General features: G+C 38.7%; 1 protein-coding gene across 1 annotated transcript in view; it reads right to left on the bottom strand.

The window, feature by feature from the left end:
* LOC102871359 (putative uncharacterized protein C12orf63-like) overlaps window positions 1-23,093 on the bottom strand; it is a 271,053-nt gene that overhangs the window by 52,208 nt on the left and 195,752 nt on the right. Inside the window, exons 23-26 of the mRNA XM_006888569.1 lie at window positions 21,097-21,150; window positions 16,040-16,247; window positions 14,282-14,361; window positions 12,287-12,456 (exon numbers count right to left, since the gene is read on the bottom strand). Coding sequence (XP_006888631.1) covers window positions 12,287-12,456; window positions 14,282-14,361; window positions 16,040-16,247; window positions 21,097-21,150 — 512 coding nt within the window. The remainder of the gene's footprint in view (window positions 1-12,286; window positions 12,457-14,281; window positions 14,362-16,039; window positions 16,248-21,096; window positions 21,151-23,093) is intronic.

Below are 23,093 nucleotides of genomic sequence, written 5' to 3'. Positions count from 1 at the left end.
AATTTCACTACTAGGAATATATACTAAGGAAACCTGAGCTGCCACCCAAACTGATATGTGCATACCCATGTTTACTGCTGTGTTATTCACAACAGCAAAGAGATGGAAGCAACCCACGTGTCCATCAACAAATGAATGGATAGAAAAACTATGGTACATTCACACAATGGAATACTATGCAGCACTGGAAAAATAAAGAACTCATAAAAATATTATACAACATGGGTGACCCTGGAGGACATTATGTTAAGTGAAATACCTGAGTCACGAAAGGGCAAACACTGCATAACATTGCTCTTATGAAACAGGACTGATATAGGGGTTGTGAGGACACTAAGAAAAGAGGGGATAAATAATGAACACTGAATTCAAACAGATGAAAGAACTGTTTAAAAGGAACATATGATTAGGCATTATTTGTATGACAACAGTCCAGAATAAGAGGTATATTGCAAAGTGGACTGGGCAAAAGGTAGTTAGTGGGCGGGGGAGGGAATTGTGCAACAATGAACTTTTTTTTTAAGTGAACTGGGGAGGTAGGGAGAAAAATATGCAGCAATGAAGGAATAAGAATCCAACCTTTCTATAAACTTTTGCTAAAATGACAACAAACACATACATACACACACAGAGAGAAAATAAAAGCTAATCAAACAACAGGGAATCCAATAGCAATAATACGAAGGATACAGATCATTCATTCATGTGCACAGATGCAAAGCTTTCCCTTTATGCTGATTTCTCTTGCCCTTCTTCCTTCAGGCTAGAAACAAGTTTCTCAGGCACCTCGTTTTAAGTGTCTTCAGAGGCCGCCCTGGTATAGCTACTTAAGCTATACAAGGCAGAAGAAAATGGAGCCGTGCAATTTAATCTAGTTCTGATTTCAGAAGAAATGAGCCTTGGATATTTCTAACCGGAACTTAATGAGGAAAACAGCAGAAATACTAGTATGTCCTAATCCATTTGCTATTGTTTATTTGTACAATTCCTAGATTTTCCATTAAGCTAGAGAGAGAAAATGAAGGATTATCCACTATAAACCATCTAACATCCCAAAGGCAAGAAGTTTTGTCCTGACATAAAATTAAAAGGTTCAAGTGCTTTCTCATTTACTAGACAATAAATTTCATATGAGAAAGAATGACTTTTTTAAAGAAAAAGGCAAAATTCTAAGAGAAAGAGGCATCTCAAAAAGTAGAACAGTTTGAATAACTTTGATCTCATTTATTTCTTATTAACATTCATGACAAAAGCGGTCAGTTTGTTCTTATAAAATGCATGAAGCTCACTCTACCTGTCACCCTAGGGAATGTGCCTTTCAATTTTCTTGACACATAATTTTATTAGAAGTATCATGAAATGTCAAGCTAACCATCATTTGGAAAAGGGACTGTCCAACACTCTCACAGTGCCCAAACAGAAGCTCACGGGGGGTAAAGTTCATGAAAGAAAAACTCATTCATCTTGACAGCAAGCTTCCCCAAAAGACAACATGACTCCAAAAAGGCAATAACATCAAAGTTTTTGGAGGTTTTGTCCCAAGGGCCAGGTTCATGTATTTAAAATAGGAATGATTTTGATAGCTTTCCACACTATTTGCATATGTCTATCTCATCTTCAAATTAAAGTTCTATTATGACAGTTCTTAGTGTGATCATTTTGTAATTTTTAGTTTATTTTCTACTTTTTTTTTAAAAAAATTGTAACTTTCGTACAAAAAAGGATGTATCAAACATAATCTCAAAGTTATTGCAGTTCAGTCACAACCAACTCATAATTGACCCTCCAGTGGATTTTTGGAGGCTGTAAAGCACATGGGCGGAGATTGCCCATCTTTTTCTTCCATTGATGGAGTTGCTGGTTAATTCGAACTACCTACCACAAGAAATGGGTTAGCAATGCAACTTCCTGTGGACTATGCAGCCATAGTTCCCCGAAGCAAGTATGTTGTTGTTCTCATGTGCCACGTGCCAAACTGCCTTCCATGGTGGTTGCACGATTTTACTCTCCCACCAGCTGTGAATCAAGGTTCCAATCTTTCCACAACCTCGTCAGCATTTACTGTTTGCTGCTCAGTTGAACTTAGCTATTGTTGCTGAGGTGAGATGTTATCTCCTAATTGTTTACAGTCTCATTTATTATGATGCTGTCTATTGGTCCAGGTAGGGAGCTCTGGTGGTCGCATGGTAACAAACTGTGCTGCAATCACAAAAGCATGGAATGCAAATCCACCAGCTGCTCCATAGGAGAAGTGTGGAAGCAGCAACCCCCTTCAGAAAATCCACTAGAGGGTCATCCATGGGTCAGTTCCCACTCGATGGTACACAACGACACTGGTCCAGTAGTGAGCATTCTAAGGTTTTGTTTTTAAGAAAACAAACAAACACCTGGCACAGACTCCTTTGATATTATGCCACAGATTTTTTTCCCCCCTCCTTGTTCTTTCAGTTGAGAACAGGCAGATATGTTCTTCTTTTGGGTTTTTAACTGCAGGTTTTTGCATATTTCATCATCATGCTTTACTTTGTCTTTTTCATAATGTTTCACTTTGGTTTTCCCAGCTGCCTTTTGAAATCATTTCAGCTTCTTCATAATTTCTGCCACTCAATCCAGCTATTCTTCATTTAAGAGCAATTTGCAGAAACTATTCTGACCATCTTTTCCCCTACCTCATTAATGAGCTCTTTCTCCACGTTATTATATCCTTGATATAATGTCATCTCATAACTCATCTTTATTCATCAGTTTTCAGTGTGTCAAATATATTCTTTAGATGTTCCCCAAATTCAAGTGGAATATGCTCAAGGTCACACTCTGGCTTTGATGAACCTGTTCCATTTGCTGAATGGAAGGAGGAATGGCATCCACTTCCGTAATAGCTTGCCTCCAGAAACCCTATGAACCTGGAGAGAGGATGAAAGGCACCCAAGCATCAAGGACTCTCCTTTATTGGGTCGTCATGAGTCGTCTGCGACTTGACGGCACTTAACAACAACAACATATATAAACTGAAGACTTGTTTCACAGTTGACCACTGGTCTTGTTCTGACTGATGATACTGAGATGTTGCATCATATATTTACACAGAACTATCCGATACGAATCATGTATATTTCATCCTGTATAATTCATGTATATAGACACAGTTTATGTTGTCGAAAGAATGGCTAAGCAGTCTTACAAAATTCTGTTATGTAATTTACCACATAGTTTCTATCACCAAGATCATGTTTTCCAGCTACTTATTGTTCAGTATTTCTAATTTTCTCATTCCAATAACCAGTAATTATCAATATATCTTAAATACAAGCTTGATCAATTTCAGGCTGCAGAAGTTGGTTAAAGCTTTTAATCCATTCATCTTTGGCATCAGTGGTGTGTGCATAAATTTTAACAATAGTTGTATTAACTCTTCTTTGGATGTATATTAATATATCCTATCAATAACAGTCAAAAGGTCATTACAGTAACAGAGGAGAAAGAAAAAAAATAGATGTTAGCAGAGACTCTAAAGATTGCACTGGAGCGTTGAGAAGCCAAATCTAAAGGACAACATGTCAAAGTGAAAGAGTTAAACAGAATATTTCAAAGGGCAGCTAGGAAGGACAAAGCAAAGTTTTATAATGGAATGTGCAGAGAGCTGGAATTAGAGAATAAAAACAGAAGAACTCACTTTGCATTTCTCAAGCTGAAAAAAATGGAAAATGAAATTTAAGCCTGGTGTCACAATATTGAAAGACACTATGGGCAATATATTGAATGACCCAGAAAGCATCAAAAGAAAATGGAGGGAATATACAGATTCACTGTACCAGAAAGAATTGATAAGACACTGAAAAATTCCAGAAAGTACCATATGAACAGGAGCCAGTGGTAATGAAGGAGGAAACAGAAACTGTATTGAAGGCATTGGCAAAAGATAAGGCCCCAGGAATTGATGTGATGTCAATTGGTTTGTTTCAATTAACAGATGTTCCCTTGGATGCACTTACCAGTCTATGCCAGGAAATTTGGAGGATGGCTATCTGGCCAATGAATTGGAAGAAGTTTATATTTGTTCTTGTTCCCAAGAAAGGTGATACAACTGAATGTGAAAATTATTGAACAATATCATTGATAAAACTTGCAAGCAAAATACTGCTGAAGATCATTCCAAAATGGCTGGAACAGTACATAGATAAGGAACTGCCAGAAGTTCAAGCAGGATTTAGAAGAGGCCTCATTGCAGATATCAGATGGATCCTGGCTGAAAGTAAAGAATACCAGAAGAATGTCTATTTGTGTTTAATTGACTATTAGAAGGCATTTTACTGTGTGGATCATGACAAGTTGTGGCTGGCATTTCGAAGAATGGCAATCCCAGAACACTTGATTGTGCTCAAGCAGATCCTATACCTGCATCAGGAGGTTTGTGTGTGAATGGAGCAGGGAAGCACTGCATGATTTGAATTAAGAAGGGAGTGTCTCAGGGAGGTATTTTCTCTCCATGCCTGTTCAAACTAGATGCTGAGCAAATTATCTAAGAAGCTGGACTCTATGAAGAGGAGTGTGGCCTCAGGACTGGAGGGAGACTTATCAATAGCCTACATTATGCAGAAGACACAACCTTACTTGCTAAAAGTAAAGACAACTTGAAGCTCTTTTTGCAGAAGATCAAGGAATGCAGCCTTCAGTACGGATTCTGTCTCAATGTCAAGAAAACAAAGATTCTTACCACTGGACCAATAAGCAGTATCATGACGGATGAAGAGGAGATTGAAGCTGTCAACAGCTTCATCTTGCTTGAATCCACAATTAACACCCTTGGTATGAACAGTCAGGAAATCCAGAGACACAGTGCACTGGGAAAATCTGCAGATAGGGACCTTTCCAAATTATTGAGGAGCAGTGATGTCAGTTTGAGGACTAAGGTGCATCTGATTCAGGCTATAGTCAGTCTTTCCAATTACTAGCTATGCATCTGAAACCTGGACAATGACTAAGGATGACAGAAAATTGATGCCTTTGAACTGTGGTATTTGGAAAGAACACTGAACATCCCATGGATGACTAAGAGAATAAGCAGATATGTTTTGGAGAGGGTGCAGCTGGAGAGCTCATTGGAGGCAAGAAGGTTTTGCCTCACTTGCTTTGAACATTCTGCTAGGAAGTGCTATTCCTTGCAGAGTGACATGATGTTGGAAAGGGTGGTGGGTCAGCAAAGGAGAGGAAGACCCTCAATCAGTTGGACTGACATGGTGACTGCTACAATGGGCTCTTGTGTATCAGGTAGTGTGAGGATGGTGCAGGACAGAACAAGGTTCAGATCTTTTGTTCACAGGGTCTCTATGGGTCATGCTCAATTAGATGGCACCTAACAACAACAATCAATAGCAATGCTGTATTTTAGGATAGATCTTTTGAGATGAATGTGGTGTAATTTCTCTTTAATCCTTTACGCTGACATAGTAGATTATATGATAGCCCAACTCAAAATGGCCAATAAAAATCCATTTTGGCTCACTAATGCCTAGGATATCAATCTTGCAATATTTATTTCATTTTTGCAACTATCAATTTTCCTTGAATCATATTTCATAAAATTCCACATATTTACCATCACAGTATTATTTTCTTAAAATCATATTTATATGGGATTGCATAAAAAGTTCATATACATTGTGTTTTGTGTATATACAGTGTGTTTCATGCAATTTTCTGTTCAAACTGTATCTCATAGTATCATTCCCATACACTGTGCTTTGTAAAATTAATCAGCATTGTTCCATGCCCATCATTACATCACCTTTGTAAGTTCCCACTGGATCGTTCCTAATTTCTTGAACCCCTCACTCTGCCTAAATATCTCCGTGCCCTCAAGATTCCCACCTCCCCTTTCCACCCTAAGTCTCCCTCCTCTTGCCCCTTCCCACTTTGGACTTCTGTGTCATCTTATCAGAAATCCTTTCCCCCCCCCCCAATAGTGGTACTATGCAGTATTTGTCCTTATGAGACTGAGTTAATTCACTCAAGCACAATACTCCCCAATATCTCCCATGTTATAGGGTATTTTTTCAAAATCACTGCTTTTCAATGCTGCATAGTAATTAATCATGTGAATGTGGATCCAGAATTAACACATTTGGCACCAGCAGTCAGGAAATTAGGACACACATAACACTGGGGAAGTCTGTGGTTAGGGACCTCTCTAAATTACTGAGGAGTAATGATGTCAGTTTGAGGGTGAAGGTTCATCTGATTCAGGCTGCAGTCTTTCTGATCACTTGCTATGCATCTAAGAGTTGGATGATGAATAAGGATGACAGAAAAAGAATTGATGCCTTTGAGCTGTGATGTTGGAGAAAAGCACTGTACATCACATGATGGCCAAGAGAATGAACAGGTATGTCTTGGAAAAGGTGCAGCTGGAGTGCTCTTTGGAGGCAAGAATGATGAAGATCCAACTTACATATTTTGGGCATGTTTCTAGGAGGAGCTATTCCTTGGAAAGGGACACGATTCTGGGAAGAGTGGAGGGTCAGTAAAGGAGAGGAAGGCCCTCAACCAGGTGGATTGACATGGTGACTGCCTCAATGTGCTCTTGTGTGCCAGGAAGTGTAAGGATAGGGGAGGATAGAACAGGGTTCAGATCTATTGTTCACAGGGTCAATATCAGTCATATTCAGCTCAACAACACCTAACAACAACAATAACAAGGAAACATTCTATTTGACAGAAGATTTTCACATGTGTTTCTTTATTTGATTTGTAGTGACATATTGTTTTTGTGGAAACATATGAAAAGAGATATACATCACACAGACTGGTGTTAGAAAATAGAGGTATGATTTAATAATAACTTCAAATAATTGTGAATATTGTCATATGGTACATAAATGACAAATTTGTTTCTTAAGAGTTCATTATATTCTATACTTAACTATCATTTATTAACTTATTCCAATCCAGCTACAGTAAAACCCATTGGTTTAACTTATACTTTGGATCTGTTAACCAGGGTTTTGTAATATCATACACTGATGATATGGGAAACACTGGTTCCTAAGGTATGCAAATCCTTCATATGTTGGCACAATTTTTTTTTTTAAAAAATAAATGGATAGGAGAATTGTTAAAAAAATTTTTTAAATAACATTTGTTAATCTTACCACTTATAAGAAAAAGAAAACTATCAAAGCTCATCATAGTAAATTCAAGTTCTCCACAATTGTAAATTCCCTTGAAAGTTCAAATTTCATCATCTGGCAGCGAATATTATCAGATGGTTTCCTGGAAGTAACACACTCATTTTGCTGACGCCAAATGCTCAACTCTCACTCACCATAGTCTCTCAGGCCTCCACATCCCCAGGGGTGGTCCATGAAAAGCACAGCTCTTTTAGCTCCCCTTCGTATACATGATAGCCATCACCCTCTGATATGGAGCAGCTGTGTGTTAGGCCCATTTCCCATTTACTATTCCCAAGGAATTTTCAAGGGCAGAGATTTATAAATCCAACTGATTCCACTGTTTATTAGGGCATTCTTCAATGTTTGCTTGATTTTCCTTAAACCACGAGTATTTAACAGTGAAGTATATGACCACTCTGGTGGTATCATACAGAATTGCACTGTTAAGCCAAAGGTATTGTGTATCTCTGGCAGTTCAAATCCACCAGGGGTCCCTAGTGAGAAATGTGAGCAATCTCCTATGCAACTTACATTGTTATTGTTAGGTGCTGCCAAGGTGAGTATGACTCATAGAGACCCTATGAACAGTCAGCATGAACTGTATCCTACCCTGTGCCATCCTCACCATCTCTGAAACTCTCAAATTCCTTGCTGTAGTCACAGTGTCAATCCACCTCATTGTTAGTCTTCCTCTCCTTTTTTGACTCCTCCTCTTTCTATGCATGATGTCCCTCTCCAACAAATAGCCTTACCTAGCAATATGTTCAAAGTGTAAAAGATGCAGCTTTGCAATCTCTGCCTCCACGGAGCACTTTTAGCTGCACTCTCTCAGTCCATGGGATATTCAGTACTTTTCTCCAACACCACAACACAAAGGCATCAATTCTTCTTCTGCTTTCCTTATTCACTATCCACATCTCCGATGCATAGCAGGTGACTGAGAAGACCATGGCCTGGACTAGGGACAGCTTAGTCTGCAAAATGACACCACTGTTCCTCAGCACTCTAGAGAGGTCCCTGACTGTGGACTTGTCCAGGCAATACATCTCCTGATTTCCTGACTGCTGGTACCAAGCATGTGGAATGTTGATCCAAGGAAGAGTAAATTGTTGACGGCCTCAGTCCTTTCTCCATCTATCATAATGTTGATTGTTGGTCCTGTGGTAACAATCTTTGTTTTCTTGATGTTTAGATGCAATCCATACCAAAGACTGTAGTCCTTGATCTTCTGCAGCAAGTGCCTCAAGTCCTCCTCACTATTACCAAGCAAGGCTATATCATCTGCATAGTGCAGGTCATTGATGGGTCTTCCACCAAACTTGATGGCACATTCTTCTTCATGGAGTCTAGCTTCTCAAATTATTTGCTCAGCATACAGATTTAATAGCTCTGGAGAAAACATACAGTCCTGATACACTCCTTTCTTGATTTTAAACAATATAGTGTTCTCTTATACAATAGCCTCATGGTCTAGGTATAAGTTTCACATGAACATAATTAAGTGTTCTGGGATTTCCATTCTTCTCAATGTTAACCATAACTGATTAGCATTCATACAGTCAGATGCCTTTGCATAGCCAATAAAGCACAAATAGGCATTCTTCTGGTATTTTTTTACTTTCAGTCACGATCCATCTGACATCAGTATTGATATTCCTGGTAACATGGCCTCTTCTAAATCCTGCTTGAATGGCAGTTCCCTATCTAGGTACTGTTCTGGCCATTTTTGCATGATCATCATAGTATTTTGCTTGTATATAATATTAATAGTATTGTTTAATAATTTCTGTATTGTGTTGGACCACCTTTCTTGGGAATGGGGACAAATATGGATCTCTTCCAGTAAGTAGTGAGGTAGTTTCCTAGCATAAACTGGTGAGCATATCCAAAGCTTCATCTGTTAGTTAAAACATGTCAACTGGTGTCCCATTCAATCCTGGGGCCTTTTTTTTTTTTATTAGTTAGTTAGTGCCTTCAATGCTGCTAGAACACCATCCTTCATTATCATTGGCTCTTGCTTATATAGTAATTCCTGAAATTTTTCACTGTCAGCTATTCTTTTTGGTGCAGCAATTCTGTGTATTCCTTCCATCTACTTTTGTTGCTTCCTGGGTCATTCAAGATTGTGTCCATAGCATTTCTCACTATTGCAACTCAAGACTTGATTTTTTTTTTCAGTTCTTTCAACTTGAGAAATGCCAAGCAAGTTTTTCCCTTTCTATGGACTAAGGCTCAATGTCAAGAAGACAAAGGTTCTCGCCACTGGACCAATTGGCAGCGTCAGGATGGGTGACGAAGAGATTGAGAGTGTTCACAGCTTCAGTTTGCTCGGCTCCACAGTCAACACTCTTGGCACCAGCAGTCAGGAAATCAAAAAGAGTATCGCGATGGGAAAGTCTGCTGCTAGGGACCTCTCAAAGGTACTCAGAAGCAACAGTGTCTCTCTGGAGACTAAGGTGCGCCTGATACAGGCCATGGTCTTTGCAATCGCTTGTTATGCATCAGAGAGTTGGACAATGACTAGGGAGAACAGAAGGAGAGTGGATGCTTTTGAGCTGTGGTGCTGGAGAATGGTACTGAATGTACCATGGACTGCCAGGAAAACAAACAGATTCATCTTGAAGAGGATTAAACCAAGCTACTCCTTGGAGGCAAGGATTCTGGGGCTTCGTCTGACATACTTTGGACATGTTGCCAGGAGGGACGGGTCCTTGGAGAGGGACATCATGCTTGGGAGGGTGGAGGGACAGCGCAGGAGGGGAAGACCCTCTATGAGATGGATTGATTCAGTGACTGGGGTAATCGGGATGGGTGTGTCAGAGGCGGTGCGGTTGGCGCAGGATAGAGCAGGGTTTAGGGCTGTTGTGCATAGGGTCGCTATGAGTCGGAAACGACTCGACGGCACATAACAACAACAACAACAACAACAACAATTCTCCAAAACTTACAGCCTCCAGAAAACCCACTGGTAGGGCAGCTGTGAATTGCTTCTGACTCAATAACTGTGAGTTAACACAGTTTGGTGCCATTTCCTTGATTCATTAAGAGACACCAGTTTTATTACTGATTTTTTGTTTGCATCAGTGAAAAGGTCAATACTTAACAGTATTAATAGCACACATGATAGCTTTGTTTCATTTCTAAAATAACTCTGACATCAAAGATCTCCTGAAAGGCTCCTGGGGACCCCCATAGATTTATAAACCATATTGATAGTCAGTGTTGCAAATACTATCTGTTGTTGTGGTGGTGTTCTACTGAGTTCTCAAAGGCTGCAAATCATATGGGAGGAGACTGCCTATCTTTCTTCCTTGAAGCAACTTATGAAATCGAACTGCCTGCCTTTATGTTGGCAGCACAACTCCTTATCCACTACGCCATCAGAATTCCCTAAATACCAACTCTTGTTCCTGTGTACCATCGAGTCAGAACTGACCCTCTGGTGAGTGTTCAGAGGCAGTTAATCACTAAGGGATTGCCCATTCTTCTCCCAAGAAGCAGCTGTTGGATTTGAACTGCGTGCTTTTGACTGTAGCACAGCTTCTTGTCACTAGACCACAAAAAAAAAATTATAAACCACTCTAAATCTATATTGTTGTTAGCACAGAATCAGATAGATGTGGTTAAACATGTGTCTTGAATGGAAATTATATAACTACTTTCCCTCTGGGAAACAAACAGATTGGTTTCTCCTATTAAAAGACAATAAAGTCCTGCATTTTTTGGATTGATTTTTATGAGGTAGTTCTTGTTTCTCCTCTGTTCCAGCTTTATGATATAAAGGCTAGAATTAAAGTTAATATTTCAAGATTCCTGTGCTTCACAGCGAGTGCCAAGTTGGATTCCTCAGTTGTTAACTCCATTGTTGTTGTTGTTGTTGTTGTTGTTGTTGTTGTTGTTGTTGTTTTATGTGCAATTGAGTCAGAACCTACCCATAGCTAAGCCTCCAGGAATTTTCAAAGGCAGTAAATTGCACAGGAGAAGATTGTCCATTCCTCTGCAGAGCAGCTGATGGATTCAAATCAAATGCCTTTGTGTTGGGGACTAATTTTTCTAGGGTGATTCTTTTGTGCAGCTAGCTAGTTTCTGGGCTATTGTCTATCCCTAAACAAATTCTGGTAGCTCAAGGAAGAGAAGACTTCTTATTTTATATTAAGAAAAAATTGGACAAGGCTCCTTATAACTTGTATACAAATTGTATCAGAACATATGATTTTCCTTTCCTTAGGTTGTTTTACATACATTATTTTTCCAATCCCAAGAAATTCTGTCTTGACTCTTTGTCCTACATACTGTTATTAATTAACTTTACAAAACTCAACAGAATTGTCTTTGCGGACTCCAATCTCTCTTCTCATTGTCTCATAAACTCACTCTAAACCTATTTTTTACCAGTCACCTTTAGAATTTATTCCTTAATGACCTCTACGTCACTGGGCAATCCAAATGGTGATTCTCTGTGTTCATCTGACTCAAGTGACTCAAGTGACCAGTAGATTTGATCCTAACTATGCATTTTTGGTCTGTCCATATAATATTTCTTAAGTCGTTCAGGAGAAGGAAATTTAAAAACTGTTACATTCTAGACATGCAGCTTGTTTTTAAGAGTTTTCTTTTGTGTTTAAAAGTATATATTCATAGATTTTCTTTGCAAAGACTATAAGGTCATAAAGGCCAGTAAGTTTGTGATAAGGTGAAGTTACTCAACACAAAAAGGTTCAGGTGATTGCACAACTCAAAGAGTGTAATCAGTGACACCAAATGACATTTGTAGAAGCCAGTGAACTGGTGTATTCTTTCCTGTGTGTATCCCAAAAAACAGCAACAACAAAAATAGATGAATCTTAAAAAAACTACAAGAAACCTAGACAATATCTTTAAAAACAAGTTCTAAATCTGTTATTTTGTATGTTCGTATACGACATGAAATACCCTCCTGGTGTGCTTTATTTCCAGTTGTGGTTTTAGGTATCATAATGTATGAGAAATTCCCAAATAACAGCAGAAACAAACCTGCTCTAGTGAGCCATGAATTTCTGAAAGCTATATAAAATTTAAATGAAATTAGAGTGAGGAAGGAACTCTCATCTAACATGAAGCTGCATGAAGAGACTCACCTGTATGCTGCCTGGTGTCTCTGCAGAGCAATGTTGGCCATCAGCAGCTTGGCCTCCATGACAGCCTCCAAATCACCAGCAGGATAAAGACACAGGTCTTTGGGACCTCCACACTCCAATTCTGATAAAAGGAAGGTCAGCTTCTCTTCTGCTTCCAACAGTAAAATTGTCTAAAGAAAAAGCACAAATAGATAAGTTCAGAACTAGTGCAAATCCAGTCTCATTTTAACTCTGCAACTATTTTTCATCTTGAAAAGTCACAAGGAGTTAAGGGCCCAAAAAGGAAACTGGTATCTAATCATCAGAGGAGAGAATTCAGTGATTAGGAAAATGGTAACACTAAATGAAAAGCAAAGTAACAGCAAGTGACTCTTTGTTGCTGTGGAGTCGTCGTCCCACCCCCCACCCCCACCTACACATAGTGAACTCATGCCCAATGGAGCAACTGGTTGCCCAGTTCTGTATTCTCACCAGGAATATCTGTACATCACACTGTGGTGATCTGCAGGGTTTTCATCTGCTGATTTGAACAGCAGAGTCCCAGGCTTTGGTTCCTGGTCCCTCTTAGTTTAGAAGCTCTGCTGACGCCTGTTTAGCAGCACAGCATAGCAAGTTTCCACTCATAAGGAAGCAGTGGCTGGGCATGGGTTGCAAAGGCCAGCAACTGAACCCACATCTCCCACCTGGGAAGACACTGCACAAGATGGAGTGACTAGAGTAGTGGCTAAAGTATTTAAGTATGTAAGAGATGGTGAGGATAGAGCAGGGTTTAGTTCCATTGTGCATGGAATTGTTCTGCTATGTATGAGTCACCACTGATTTGACAACATGTCCACGTGGAAGGAGGGGATTTTACCACTGATTCAACACTGGCCTTATCAGGTGCAATGCCAAACCCAAACCAAAGTCACTGCTACCCAGTTGATTCTGGCTCATAAGGACCCTGCATAAGTTTCTAAGGCTATAAATTATAAATCTTTACTGGAAAAGGCTGCCCATCTTTCTCAGAGCAGCTGGTGGGCTAAACTATTGACATGACTTTAATGACTTAAGACATGACACACTCTACTACCAGAGCTCATTATTATGTAAAACAGTTACCTTTCACTGAATGCATTTCAAATTACACTATGGTCACTAAATTAACAATTACCTTTCACTGAATGCATTTCAAATTACACTATGGTCACTAAATTAACAATGTAAAGTAAGGAAATTTTATAGTAGATCACCAATAGCAAACAAGCTGGCAAAATTGAAGAGAAAGGAACTAAAAAGTCTTATATAAAATGACAGGTCTCTAATCACTTTCTTACACATAACAGTGACTATCACACAAATCTGAAGGAAATGTAATAATAATCATTAAAGACATTGATGTTTGAATCAAAAAGGGCCTAGGTCTGGTCATTTATTATTTGCTTGATATAACTTAATATCTTCTACCCTTTAACAGAGTGACATTATTATAACATCTTATACACCAAATTTTCTCATGGCTCACCACAAAATAGTTTGTTAAAAATACTAATAGCCGGCTATGTATATCCTCACCACCATCATCAACAAAAAAATAAATGACTTAAAATTTTAGAAATAAAAATAAATGATTAACGCTTGCAACATGCTACTACTAAACATGTGATATACTTGTCATGGCTCAGGTACTGAATCAGTAACAGTGACTGTTTAAAGCCACTGCCATCATTATAGTTAGAAAATGAGAATCATCAGGCTTAGCATACTCAGATCTCATCATACAATGAAGCATATTCTCTGCTATATCTTCTTCAGATTGTAAATTTAAAGACTGAAAACTCTTAGCATTTACTTTCCTCAATGGAGGTAAATATACCAAGTAAAAAAAAAAAAAAAAGCAGCAGCAGCTATATTATCTTCGCAAAACAATTACACCTGAAAGTGGACCTGGTCAGATTTAACAGTGGAAATTGTGCTAATAGTATTATAATGATTTGAAAAAGTTTTCAAACTTACTTTTAATGTGTTAAGAGTAAACTCATCTTTGGCTCTTATAAGTTCAGTATTTGAGTCATTATCATCCTTTAAAAGTAGTTCTAAACACACAAAATTTGGAGAAGGGAAAAAAGGATCTGTAGTTAATAATGAATAAGTGACCACACAATAATAATAGGCAATTCTTAGAGCAATTAATGCATATACACCATACAATAGAAGGCCTGTCCTTACAATAAATCATACAATTGGGAAAAGATATTTTGGATATTTAATGCAATTATTCATGTGCTCCAGTATCAATCTGAAGCAATGGTTCTTCATAGAACCAAAGAACATTTGTGGTGGTGGGGCTGCTGGTTATGTGCCACAGAGTTGGCTCTGATTCATGGCAATCCTACGTACAACAGAAATAAACACTATTCACTCCAGGACCATCCTCACCACCTCTACTGTGTTTAAGTCCACTGCTGCCGGTCACTGCCTCTCTTTGAAGTCTTCCTTTTTCACTGATCTTCTATTTTTCATTTATGATGTTCTCCTCCAGGGAATTGCCTCATCAGGGAATGAAAATTAGTCCAAAGTTTGTGAGGCTACGTAAGTCTTACCATCACCATCCTCACTTCTAAGAACCACTCAGGTTATATTTCTTCCAGGACAGATGAGGCTGGGGTGTTTTTTTTTAAGTCCATGATATATTACAAATTCTTCATCAACACCATAATTCAAAGGTGTTAACTCCTCTCCAGTCTTCCCTATCTTGCTACCTAACTTTCATCTACACAGATGCAAATGAAAATACTATGGCTTGGGTCTGGTGCACCTTAGTCTTTAAAGTTACTTAATTGCTCTTTCATGTTTTAAAGAAGTCCTTTACAGCAGATTTACCCAATGCAATATGCCATTTCATTTCTTGACTGCTGCTCCACAGATGCTGTTTGTGAGTTTGTTCATAGGGTCGCTATGCGTCGTCTATGACTAGATGGGACTTAACAACAACAACAACAACAACAACATTCTAGTCAATATTGAATGACACTGACAAAAGCCACACAACCTATGTTCTCTCCATTCCATTCCTGGGTATCTATTTCCTAGAAATATACCCTATGGCATTTGAGTAGGCCTTGCCACAGCACTGCTAACAGGAGGAGTGTGTATCAGCTGGGTGATGAGTAAGGAAAATATGGACCTGTCACAGCACAGAACAATGCATAGTAGGGAAAATGAACCAACATCATTCTGTTGCGTTCATGTGGCTTTTCAGTAGTTTTGATGTATAACAAATGTACAGTACAGAAAAATGGGGATTATACCATTTTATAAAATGATGCCATCTTATGTGTGTGTGTATACATAGGAAAATATGGATGAATATGGATATAGATGCAAACACATATACTGATCTATATACCATGTGCATATTACATATGATATTATAAGCTCAAAGATGTATGTTATTTTACGCTCACAATAATATGGATGTTATATAATCTAAATGAGGGGAAAAAAAGACATATGGCATCGCACGTAGGGAGTTTCACTGCTAATCAAAGATGGCAGATCTTTAGTGGTTCAAATCCACCAGGGTCTCTGTGGGTGAAAGAGAGGCAACCTCCTCCTATGTGACCAACAGCCTCCCAAAAACCAGCTGGAAGGTCAGCTGTGAGTCAATTCCTACCTTGATGGCAATGATAAACAGGGATAGATTATTAGTTCTAGAATAGGACGTGGATAGGGGAAAGGGAGAGAAAAATGAAGCAAGCAAAGAAACATTACCTTTTATGTTTGGGATGGGTGCTCTGTGCTTCTCGGAAGCATTTCCTTGTTGGCCTATTCTCCATCTATTGTCTGAGGTAAAATTTATTGTTGCAGCTACGCTTACTAAAAAGTGTGCTCTGACCAAACAGAACTTATTTAAGAGATACTGTTGGCCAAACGTCACCAGAAATGCAGGCAAGCCTTTATTTATTAAGTCATCCAATGCCTAAAAAAAAATATTTTACAGGGAAGGGTGAAAAGTTACAAAAACAGTTTTTCAGATACTATAAATTTCATAACTCTTGTACACTCAACCTATTTGGTGGAGAAAGGATACAGAGAAAGATAAGAAGTAGCCAAAATAGTAAGTTGATTAAGACCTTATAATGTCAAAACCACCTTAGCAACACACAACTACTCTTGATGTTCCCCAGAAATCTGTAACATGCCCTTCACTAGGCCAACCCTGTCATAAAACAATAATAAAGCTAGTACTAAGACAGAAAGGAGAGGCTATTTCTTGGAAAGGGACATCAGGCTTTGAAAGGTGGAGGGACAGCAAAAGAGAGGAAGACCTCCAAGAAGATGGATCAACTATAGCAATGTGCTCAAGTGTGTCAGGGATGGTGAGGATGAAATAGGCTAGGACAGTGTTCAGAGCCATTGTTCAAAGAGTCGCTATGAGTTATACTTGACTAGACACCTAACAACAACAACAAGGAAATAGAAAGGACACACTACCAAAATAGAGAAACAACTATAGTTCATCAGTCATGCACACCTGCTGCTTTGTTCTAACTCTGCCCCTTTGTCTCTCTCATTGCCCTCAAGCTGGAACTGACTCTACTGAGGGTCTATCCTGCATCCAAGCCTATAAATTGCAAAGGAAGTGACTGTCCGTCTTTCTCCCGAGGTGGCGCTTTTGGGTTTGACTTGCCAGAGAGCTTTGGTGTTTAGCAGCACAAATCTCTATGGACTATACCACCAGAGCTCCCTTTCTTCAGCATGAGCACATTAGAGTTTCTAGACCAGGAAACTCTAGTGGCCTAATGGGTAAGGACTTATACTGTCAACCCAAAGGCAGGTAGGTTGAATCTGCAAACTGCTCTATGGGATAAAGATGGGCAGTCTTCCCCCACACAACTGACAGTCTCGGAAAATCCACTAGGAAGGCAGGGAGGAAAATGTGCAACAATGAATGAATGGAAATCCAAGTTCTTTATAAACTTAAAATTTCAATTAAAAAAAATAAGAAAAAGAAGACTACAATTAATATTGGTTTGCATAAAAAAATTTTTAAAAAGAAGGTAAGCTGGACAACATTGAATTCTTTATCAGATTCTCTTTCAGATATAATATGGACATAATAAAAAATAAACAAAGAAAATCCAGTAGAGGGTCAGTTATGAGTCAGTTCAGGCACAATGGCACATACAACATACAATAACAGACTAGGAAGATGGGAAGAATGGGTACACAGCAATCTGTATCCAATTTAGTCTGTGGTCAATCATTGTACTCTTCCTTTTATATATCCTCAATCACCTCGTTCCTCTCTAGTACACACTTTTTTTTTTTTACAAAAATCACAACCCTTGTACAATACAACTCTCACTCTTCTGAGGTCTGCACACCTACAGTTGAAGAGAATTGGAGAAAATAAGGCTGTCATTCCCAGTCTTCTTGCCTGGTCACACCTCAGTGTTGCTTAGCAATTAACTGATAACTTCCCTCGCCCACTCACTTTCCTCTTTCCTAGAAAACTGTTTCACGGTGTTGTGTCATGGGTTCATTATTTAAAATGGCTTTCCTGGCCACTGGCTTTGACTTCCCCCACATGGCTCAGTGAGAACATCAAACACGTTGTGTATAAATGTCTTGTGATGTGATTGGTCAGATTTTCCATCTCACGAGGTTCAAACTGAGCAGGTTTAACAACAGAAGATAGGAATCTCACTATCAGCAAGGAAAGAGAAGCAGGAACGCAGTGCACATCTTTTAGGGCCAGAGATTTTTGTGCCAGTCAGACTGGAAATAGCAGTCACAGTGCAGAACTAGAGACCAATGTAAAAGGGAGTTGACTTGGGACTATTGTTCAAACTCAGCCAGGAACCTTCACCTAAGCTTGCTGGAAAACTGCTTGGAGAGATACCACACTTGAAAAAATTAAGAGAGTATTGAAACACTGATCTAAGCTGTGAGATTGGAAATCAAATGGCCTGTGACCATGGTTGAAAAGCTGTCCTGATTAAAGAATTGTATATCCTGCTGCCAACTTGAATTATAACTTGTTAAGTTCTCTAATAAACCCCATAGCCATAAGTAAAATGCTGTGAAATCTGTGTGGCCACTGCAATAGATTTTGGACCCCATAGTAGAGCAGTGAGAGTCTGGGGCTGGTGTTAAAATTAGCAGAAGTAAGTGCAGGAGTTAAGGGTCACGTCCGACCTTAGGAAAATTATTTTTGTACAATGGATGTTATTAATAGAGACTTTGTGAAATTAATAGAGGTCAGATGCAATCATCCCCAAGTCAACTCTACTTTTTACACGCTTTCTAAGTTCTTCTCCTTTCTAAATTCTAATCCACTAATCCTTGCTCTTAGTTGATGACCTAGCTTCATCCATTTAATTAATAAATATTGAAACAGAGAAGAGAGTCCACAGACCTCACAGCTCTATTAATGTTCTTATTCAAGTTTTTGTCCCTACAACATTGCACTCCTTCTTGCTAAAGCTGGTACTGCCATTAGGAAGTTAGATTAGCTCATTACTGGCCTGCTTAAGACATGATTGCAGCAATTCTCTTTCCTCTCTTACATTATAACTTTTCCCTCTCTATAGACAATCCCCTTAGCACATAGCTACGTTGTCATCTCCCCAATTTTAAACAACAAGCAAATGGGTAAAACTCTGTAGACTTCTACTTCCTTCCCCAGCTATTATGTACCATAATTCTGTATTTTTACTGCAAAACTCTAGAGATTTTCAATATTCTATTTTCTTTGCTGTCATTTGTTCTTTTCCCAATGCTATTCCTATACTGAAACACTTTGGCTAAGGTCATTAATTGCTTCTGATTTAAATCCAATGGTCAGTTCTCCGTGATCCTATTTCATAGTACATATAAAATGAAATAAACCCAAACCAAATTCACGGCCATTGAGTCCAGTGTTGTTATGGAGTGTCTACTACTCACAGCTACCTTACGAACAACAGATCTGAATTTGGCTGTATCCTACACCATCTTCTTTATTTCTGTCAAGCTCAAGACCATTATGGTAATTAACATGTCTTAATATATCTTGTTGGGGGTTTTATTCTCTTTTGCTGACTCACAACCTCCCTCTATCAGGTATCAGAGACTGTACCTCTTTATCGGAGGACAGTGCCCGTTTTTCTCTCCCCAGAACAGCTAGAAGATTTGAACTGCTAAACTTCAGTCTAGCAGCACACCATGCTATATTTACCACCTACCAGAGCTCCTTTTTCAAATTTAAGATAATTCTTTTTCTATACCAATTAAACTGTCACAGAATATCAGCGGATTCTGATTTCAAAGAGGAAAACTATTTACATTATGTAAATAACAACAAGAAGTCTGAGGCAATGCTGGGATCTTTGTTGCGATTATTCAGATTCCCTTTTAACATCTTGTAATGGGGTGGGGATCAAATCAGGTCGAAGAGTCAGACAGAAAGAAGCCACTGAGACAGAACAGATACCAGGCTATTTACTAAGAATATGGTTGACCTTCTGTATCAAGAAAAAATACTTTGGATGGAGGAAATGGAAGATTTCTTTTTCCTTCTCTTTGCAGTGCAAATAGTGATTTAATGAGCCTTGGAAATTGCACACAAACACTTGAGGATCAAAAGAAGATTAATTACTAATGCTATTTAACACTCTTTTCTCTCCCTCTACAGAAAATATAAAGTGTAATCTAAAGAGTCTTAAGCAGACCCACAGTACTGTTTTAATTAATTAGCTAATAGAAATTGGTTTTTCATTATGCTGTCAGTCTCTTTTTGTATAACAAGAAATGATCAGACATTGCCTTTATATCCAAAACCACTCCTTAAGGGAGTTTTTCCCCCCTCTTTATTTTAGGATGTTCTAGCATTTATGATTGAAAAGAAATACTCTTTAATATTCCAAAGTCTTAGAACAGTAAAATGAAATATGAACATGTATTTATGTCTTCCTACGCTCAGCTCTTTCATTTGAAGTAACTTATTTATAAATTAAGACAAATTTCAGTAGAAACAGTGAAGCATCTGGAAGAAAACTGAGAAGCAGACATTCAAAAATAAAATAACGGCATTCCAAAATCTGCTGATATATATCTAACAACTGCCATTCTGATTTTATGAACTCCTTACCTGTCTATAATCCCCTTTAACAATGGTTCTAGCATCACTGTTAATAATCAGGGAGCTCTGGAAGCCTTCTGCTAATAATCACTTTCTCAAAATTATTATTTCAACATATTTATGCACCATTTGGTTGCAAAGTGCTTACATTTCAATTATTCAATTATCATCAAGAACAAATGTGTTTAGATGAACAGTCTAATCTTCATTGTGAAAAGTATTTGGGAAGTTAAAGTGACTGTTTATGAAAATGCCAAATGCCAAATGAGCACAATTTAAGTCATTGACTGAAAGGCCACCTCAGTACTGTAAAAAATGGTGAGCAAAAGTGGTAATAAGCAAGTAAGTATCATGAAATGTACTAAATCCTTTTCTGGGGATCAAAGTCAATAGTCATCTTTCAGATTAGTAAAGTATTCAAGTAAATATTAGAGATATTTTATGTGTCTAGATGAGCAAATTGAATATAGCTGAGAAATAGAAGCAACAGCCAATATTTACCCAATCTGAAAGCCAGATAAGATTTGGGTTAAATCTTACCTATGACCTTGGCACTTCAGGATAGAAGTGTACTATTACACACAGAAAAATATGTACAGATTTTTTTTTCAAAAGCAAAGGTTATGCCTACTAAAGGATGGAAATGGCTCCAACATTGCCCACATTGAATATCTAATGTTTAGGAAAACATTGTTATCCTTACCTGTAAATTTTCTTTGCTAGTGAGAGGTTTTTCTGAGTCAAAGGATTGAAATATCTGTCAATATACAAAATACTAACATTAGGAACAAGATTATTTAAGCATTCTTTTAAATAAGACTTAATATTGTTTTAAACATAATTTTAAGTATCAATTTAAGTGTAAAAATAATAATGCATGCTGCAGATCGCTGTTGTTGTTATGTGCAGTCAAGTCACTTGTGACTCGTAGCAACCCTATGTACAAGAGCTGTAAACGCTGCTCTATCCTGTGCCAACCTCTTTGTCTCCAACACATCTACTCCCACTATCCCAATCACTGAAATGAACCATTTCATGGAGGGTCTTCCTCTCCTGCACCGTCCTCCAATCTCCCAAACCTTTGCAGCATGCCCAAAGTATGTCAGATGAAGCTCCAGAATCCTTGCCTCCAAGGATTCACCCTCTCTAGGTAAAAGTGTTTGTTCTCTTAGCAGTTCATGGTATATTCAATACTCTTCGCAAGCACCAGAGCTCAAAGGCATCAATTCTCTTTCTGTCATCCCTAGTGACTGTCCAGCTCTCTGATGCACAGCACACAATTGCGAAGACTATGGATCAGGTGCACCTTAGTCTCCAATCTGATGTCATTGCTCTTCTGTACTTTGGAGAGTTCTCTGATGGCTGACTTTACCAATGCAATTCACCTCTTGATTTCCTTGGTGCTGGTACCAAGAGTGTTGACTATGAAGCCAAGCAAACTAAAACTATTAATTATCTCAATCCCTTCACCATTCATACTGATGCTGCCAATTGGTCCAGTGGTGAGAATTTTTGTTTTCTTGATGTTGAGCTTTAATCCATATTGATGGCTGCAGTCCTTGACGTTCTGCAGCAAGTGTCTCAGGTCCTCCTCAGTTTTAGAAAGCAGAGTTGTGTCATCTGCATAATGCAGATTGTTGATGACTCTTCCACCAATCCTGATGCCACATTCCTCCTCATACAGCCCTTAATCCCAGATGGTCTGTTCTGCATACAGAATGAAAAGGTATGGACACAGAATACATCCCTGGTGGACAACCTTCCCAATTTTGAACCAGTTTGATTGCTTTAGGCCATCGATATTAACATGTTGACTTTAAAAGCAATATCTTTTTGTGTATGTTAAAAGTATGAAGTATAGGGAGCTCTGGTGGCCTAGTGGCAAGAAGCTGCACTGCAAACCCAGAGGTATGCGGTTCAAATCCACCAAATGCTCTACTGGAGAAGGAGGGGGAATTTCCTCCTGTACCAGTCAGATCTGATTTGATGGTACACACACACACACACATACAGACACACATGTATGAAGTGTATATGCTAATGGTATATATAATAAAAATAGGTATACTAAAAGCATATATAGAGAGGTCTGATGGCTTCGTGGTAAGGAGTTGCACTGTCATTCCAAAGGAACATGGTTTGAATGTACCAGCTGTTCTCCAAGAGAAAGAGAGTCAGCTATGAGTCAGTTGAAACTCAATGATACATATTACAGCAACAAAAGCAGATATAGAGATTTGTTGTTGCTATAATGGGCATTAGGTCAGAACGAACTCATAACTGACCCTCTAGTGGGTCTTCAGAGGCAGTAAATTTCACAGAAGGGGACTGCACTCCAATGAGGTACCTGGTGGATTAGATCTAGTTCCAGATAGGTATAGGTGTCGGTATCGGTATCAGTATCGGTATAGGTATAGGTATAGGAGCCCTGGTAGCATAGTCCATAAATAATTGCACTCCTCACCCAAAAGCCTCCCTTCTCTGGTGGTTTGAATCCACCAATCACTGTGTAGGAGAAAGATAGATGACACCCTCCTTTGTGATTTACAGGTTTGGAGAACTGCTGGAGAGTCAACAGCAATGAGTGAGGGAGTGATAGGTATGTTGTTGTTGTTGTTATGTGCCATTGAGTCGCCTGCGACTCATAGCAACCCTATGTACAACAGCCCTAAACTCCGCTCTGTCCTGTGCCAATCGCAC

This window comes from Elephantulus edwardii, unplaced genomic scaffold (genome assembly GCF_000299155.1).
Source record: "Elephantulus edwardii isolate Elephantulus edwardi_28Jun2011 unplaced genomic scaffold, EleEdw1.0 scaffold00068, whole genome shotgun sequence".
In the NCBI taxonomy this organism is placed as follows: Eukaryota; Metazoa; Chordata; class Mammalia; order Macroscelidea; family Macroscelididae; genus Elephantulus; species Elephantulus edwardii.
The sequence above is the reverse complement of the archived record's forward strand: the minus strand, read 5'-3'. Positions and strand labels throughout refer to the sequence as shown.